General features: G+C 34.0%; 1 protein-coding gene across 1 annotated transcript; it reads right to left on the bottom strand.

Moving 5' to 3' along the window:
* Positions 1-3,727: 3,727 nt before the first annotated feature.
* On the bottom strand, positions 3,728-4,911 carry Smp_181720 (hypothetical protein; the record flags this gene model as incomplete). Its single annotated transcript, XM_018792234.1, has 3 exons — positions 3,728-3,774; positions 4,320-4,388; positions 4,857-4,911. 3 exons carry the CDS (start codon positions 4,909-4,911, stop codon positions 3,728-3,730), a joined length of 171 nt encoding a protein of 56 aa, XP_018644511.1.
* Between the last annotated feature and the right edge of the window lie 54 nt (positions 4,912-4,965).

The following is a 4,965-nucleotide window of genomic DNA, read 5'->3' as shown; positions in this document are numbered from 1 at the left end:
TGTTTCTCAACTAATTTACCTAGTTCTATGTGTTTTTTTTAAAAAAATAGTAGAATATTTTATTATTAGTTTAATTTCGAGACATTTACACTTCTTTTTAATCATCGATTTAGTTTACTGTATGTCCAGTTCTAGTATAAAAATAGGTTTTGAGAAAATTGGGGGCAGCCGAATGGGAGAGTGTGATAAATTCAAGAATATTCTGTCTCAGTAATCGCCACATTGATGCATAGACTTTCTTAATAGTGTCATCTCAATCGTAATCAATGGTAACGCGGTTCAAAATTGATCTCAGGAGTTTCAAATGCATTTATTCTTTGTTCACTTCTGGATCTCAAGTTTTAGTGGTAATACATTTTATTATCTGAGTTAATCTCTTCTGAGTGATTGCATTACGACTCGCACTCTCTTGAATGGATTTCAGTAACCGATCCTTGGTTAAGTTACTGGCCTCCAAGTAGCAAGATAACAGGCGCACGCTGCCACGCTACACTATTATTATTATTATCACTATTTTTAATCTTTTAGGGCTGCAATGAAAATGGTCAACATCGATTCAATCTTTAATGGAATGTTTACAACTGCTGCTCCAAAAGATGTAAGTGCATATTTTGAGTTAAATAAAACAATAGCGGTCGTGTTTATTTCACTGTTACATTTCTCCAAATAATTCTTCTAATACTGGAGATGGTTACGTGTAAAGAATAAGTGAAAATGTGATTATTTGGAAGCTGTTTGCTGCTGCTTCAGTTTATATATACGTACATTTATTATGACTTTCATTTCGTCATGATTTTTTTTAACTGGGTTGTTTGATGTAAAAGAACTAGTAGTGTAATGTTCTTCGGGCTCATCTACATTCTGGGACAAAGTACATACTCGATCGAACTGTCAAAATCGTTTGATGTTTCATTTCGTCCCTTCTATAATGAAACGATCAATTTGTCATTAAAATAATTCAAGGGGTGATTGTTTTCCATCAGACGGATCCCTAATATCCGACCTAATAGAGATGTTTGGGGATAAAAGAATAGCTAAACACTGTGGATATATAAATCACGAAGTTAAACCTACTATATACGTATGAAATAGAGTGGACGTAAGGACTTATTTGTCGGCTAGCTGAAAGACATATATGGGTGAGATTGCAGATCATCAATATTCAGCATATGAACTCGTAATTTTCAGTACTGTTCAACACATACTCTGATAGTCTCAAATGGACCAGCACTCAAATCAAGAACATATTGGACACACTTGTAAGTATATTACATTTTTAACTCGAATTTGGGGCGTATTAATAAACAAAGAGGTTATCAGCTAATGAATACAAATAAAATTGGATAATGATGAAATGGATGTAGTTTCAAAGATTTTGACAAATAATGTTGACAACTATTCATCGGATGATACTGGTGCGACGGAAATGATGGTTATTGATGTGCACACATTGAATATTATTGATGTCAGTCACGAAAAAGACGTCACAACACAAAGAAATCAAATACGAAGAAGTAAGCGTCTTCAAGCTCAACGCAATCTTTCTTCTGAGTCGACATCTTCAACTGATCCAAGTGAAGGAGAATAATGCATTTCAACAATTTATCACCATATATATATATATATATATATATATATATGACTGTCATGTACGTCAGTATTGATTTCCACACCGGGACTCGAACATAATGCCATCCACTTCAAGTATACAACATGTTATCTACTGTGTCCCTGAGTTTAGTCGGCCAGTAGCATGTTCGGTTGGTGTGAACAATTCATGATTTCGAAATAAAATATGACATAATAGTAATATCGTGGCGATGCTCATAGAATGTCAATTCGGTAACTAACACTGATCAAAATTGAGTCTCTAGTTTACTGGAACCATAACTGACAGTGATTTAAACACTGGATTAGTGGAGCGAAATGCTGGCTTACTGAACTAAGATGCTCAGTGGATGTTTTTATTGGCGGCCTGTTTAAACATCTGGGCTACCTGTTCCTGTCATCTAGATATTTCAACAAGTTATCTAATTTCGTTTGTTTTAATACATCATTATGCTTATTAATCGCACAACCTATTCAGGTGCGTTTCTGAAAAGTGTAAGACCTTTCACTGTAAAGGTTACAGAAGGCCTAATAAGAGATATCGTGGTTGCTGGCAGTATGCAGCGAGAAGAATGTACACTATCCAGATGTCGATTGACTGGGCTGCTAACTTCTAACCTGCGATCACTCAATATTTATCGTCAGGAAGGACAAAGAAGTAAGAAACGAAAACTTGTTGAGGTACTTTGTGCTGAGAATTCCATATTGTACCAAAAATACAATATCGAATAAAGCTAATAATAATAATAATAATAATAATGTTGAGGATGCTAGATGTGAAGAAATTACGGGGTGAAATTCTCACTTTTGTAATTTAGTTGCGCAAATTCTCATTTCCTATTTTCATGACTAAAACGCACACTTTTACTTTCAGTTTGTGTTTCTTATGTGGAAGGACCTTGATTTTAATTGGTTCGTGTTCTCTCATAGTGTGCTATGTTGTGACGTTTTTCAAAGAAAATTTTCGCATTGCATATATACGCGTGAGTTAAATGCTCATTCGTTCGTTTTTCCGAACTGCTTGTGGAAGAAATGTTAACCCAGCTAAACCCGGTCTTCTCTCACCAGTGAGCCGGATCACGGTGCAGTGTGATAGCTCGACTCGTTTCCTTCTTGTGTTGTTGACGTTTGTTTTGTACACCCGCCCTACATAATATCCTAATCTGTCGAAAATAGTATTGAATGCGGTGTTATTCATTTAAAGTGAGCAACACAGTGTTTGAGTCCCAATCTTAAGTTCTATATTGGTTAGAGATTTGTTTTAATTCTAGTAAATGAATAATTTTGAGATACTCATAGTGAAGTGGTACTCGTTACCTCATATTTATACATGAACTCCGGTTTGAGAAGTTAGTTTCCAAATGTCAAATGAGATGAGTAGATTTCAGTCAACGTTGTGATTTATAGAAATCAGTTATCATTTTGAGCAACGACTGTCGTTTCACTGTTTTATTCACCATGTCCGCCATACTATTCTCATTTCCATCAACCACTAGTCCAATTCTTAATGTGGGTGAACAGCATTAAAACTCAAACATCAATTGATAGGCATTTAATTTCACACACTACAATCTTTTACTGCACCAATGTTTTGAACATAAACAAATAAGAGTTAGTTAATATTAACGGTGAATATTGTTAATGAATGAAGAAGTTTGTGATTGATTATTTTGACAATTAATTAATTGGTACAACAGTCCAGTACATCATTCGCAAATTCATTTAGTTTTAACGTTATCTGGAATTAAAACAGAAACTTCAGAATGATTAGTAATATGATAAATCATACAAATGTACATTGGAAGTGAACGACTGGACAAACGTAAAACTGTTTAATGGATCTTGATCAACATGTATGTATTCATTTGATCAAACATGATGTCGATCACACTGAAGTAATGGATCCTCATTTATCTTGACTGTATCTCAAGCATCCATTTTGATAAATATCTCAATTCAACAGCGATTGAGCATTAAATCTAATGAGCCGACCTGTAGTAGTTCGTAACTCTGTTTCGCGCACCTCCATTATCCAAACACACAATATTTCAACTTCATACAACACTTCATCGTTAAATATTATTCCATATATTATTGTCAGTAAATTTGATTCAATAGGTTACTTACTTATCGCTTTGAGTATTTTTGATAGAAACTCATGCTTAACTAAAATGTGGGAAAATGAAATAAACCACCAAATGACTGAATGTTCATTTACTTCAATATCTATCTCATCATTAATGGGAAGACTAAGACAAAAAATTGGTGGTTATTTTCCGTTTATGTCACATATAGTGTTTGTATAGGCAATTGTTCAATACGTTGAACAATGTTCATGTGAAAGTGATGTGTTGGCTGAATACTTGCATTTCGGTTGTCGGCTTTCTAAGTTTGTTCTATCGAATTGGTCTGCAGAGTAAAGCGCTACCTCACTATCTTAACTTTGATATTTGAATGGAGAGCTATCGCAAAAGATGGTGGATGCGTTAAGCAAGAACGTCCGAATACAGATAAGTACCAATAGACTGTTGAATTTGATTTGTAGCATCTGTGTCATTGTATTTGCGTTCATTCATTAAACCATCAGGTTGATGCTTTCGTAGACATTTCACATAGTACTACAGTTTGTGGATAACCATTATTCAGTGAATTACATGTGGACATGACAGTTACTCAATAAATAAATCAAAATATACAAATGTTTTTCTTACTGAGATTGATGTCAATTTCTTTACCGATTTCGAATTTCTCATTAATATTTTCATCCATTAGTCTAACATCTGAAATACAAAATGAATTCGGTTGGGAAATCATCCATGAATATTGTTTACTTGAAGAGATCATTCAACATGTTTTGAGCATCAAAGTAATGAAAACCAGCATATATGAAGACCAGATGGATCGTGGAAGAATAACGGAGAGTCACATTGTTCTCTTTGCCATGTCCCCACACGTTTGTGAAAGTCATTGTGAATATTTACTCCATGCTTTCACCTTTTATTCGTTTGACTAGATTTGTTCTGTACCATGAAATACTTCATTCATGAGTATTACACCCGTTATTAATCGTTCCAAATTGCAATGCCATCAGAGGTGATGAATCTTTTATCGCATTACTATATCTAATTATTTTAACTAAGTTACAAAGGTAAAAAGGAAGTAGCGTTGAATATGAATTTCAGTAAGGAATGTCAGGTTATATCTATCATATTCATTAATATCAAGAGAGATAATTCAAGTAAAACTACCTATTGTTTGGTATGGTATCAGCCTATCACAATTTTCGATACTGTACTGAGACATCACATCTAATTAAAAAATAAAAGAAAAATTGAATGACAAAGCACTTCACTAATT

Source organism: Schistosoma mansoni (assembly GCF_000237925.1).
Source record: "Schistosoma mansoni, WGS project CABG00000000 data, supercontig 0475, strain Puerto Rico, whole genome shotgun sequence".
Classification (NCBI taxonomy): domain Eukaryota; kingdom Metazoa; phylum Platyhelminthes; class Trematoda; order Strigeidida; family Schistosomatidae; genus Schistosoma; species Schistosoma mansoni.
The sequence above is the reverse complement of the archived record's forward strand: the minus strand, read 5'-3'. Positions and strand labels throughout refer to the sequence as shown.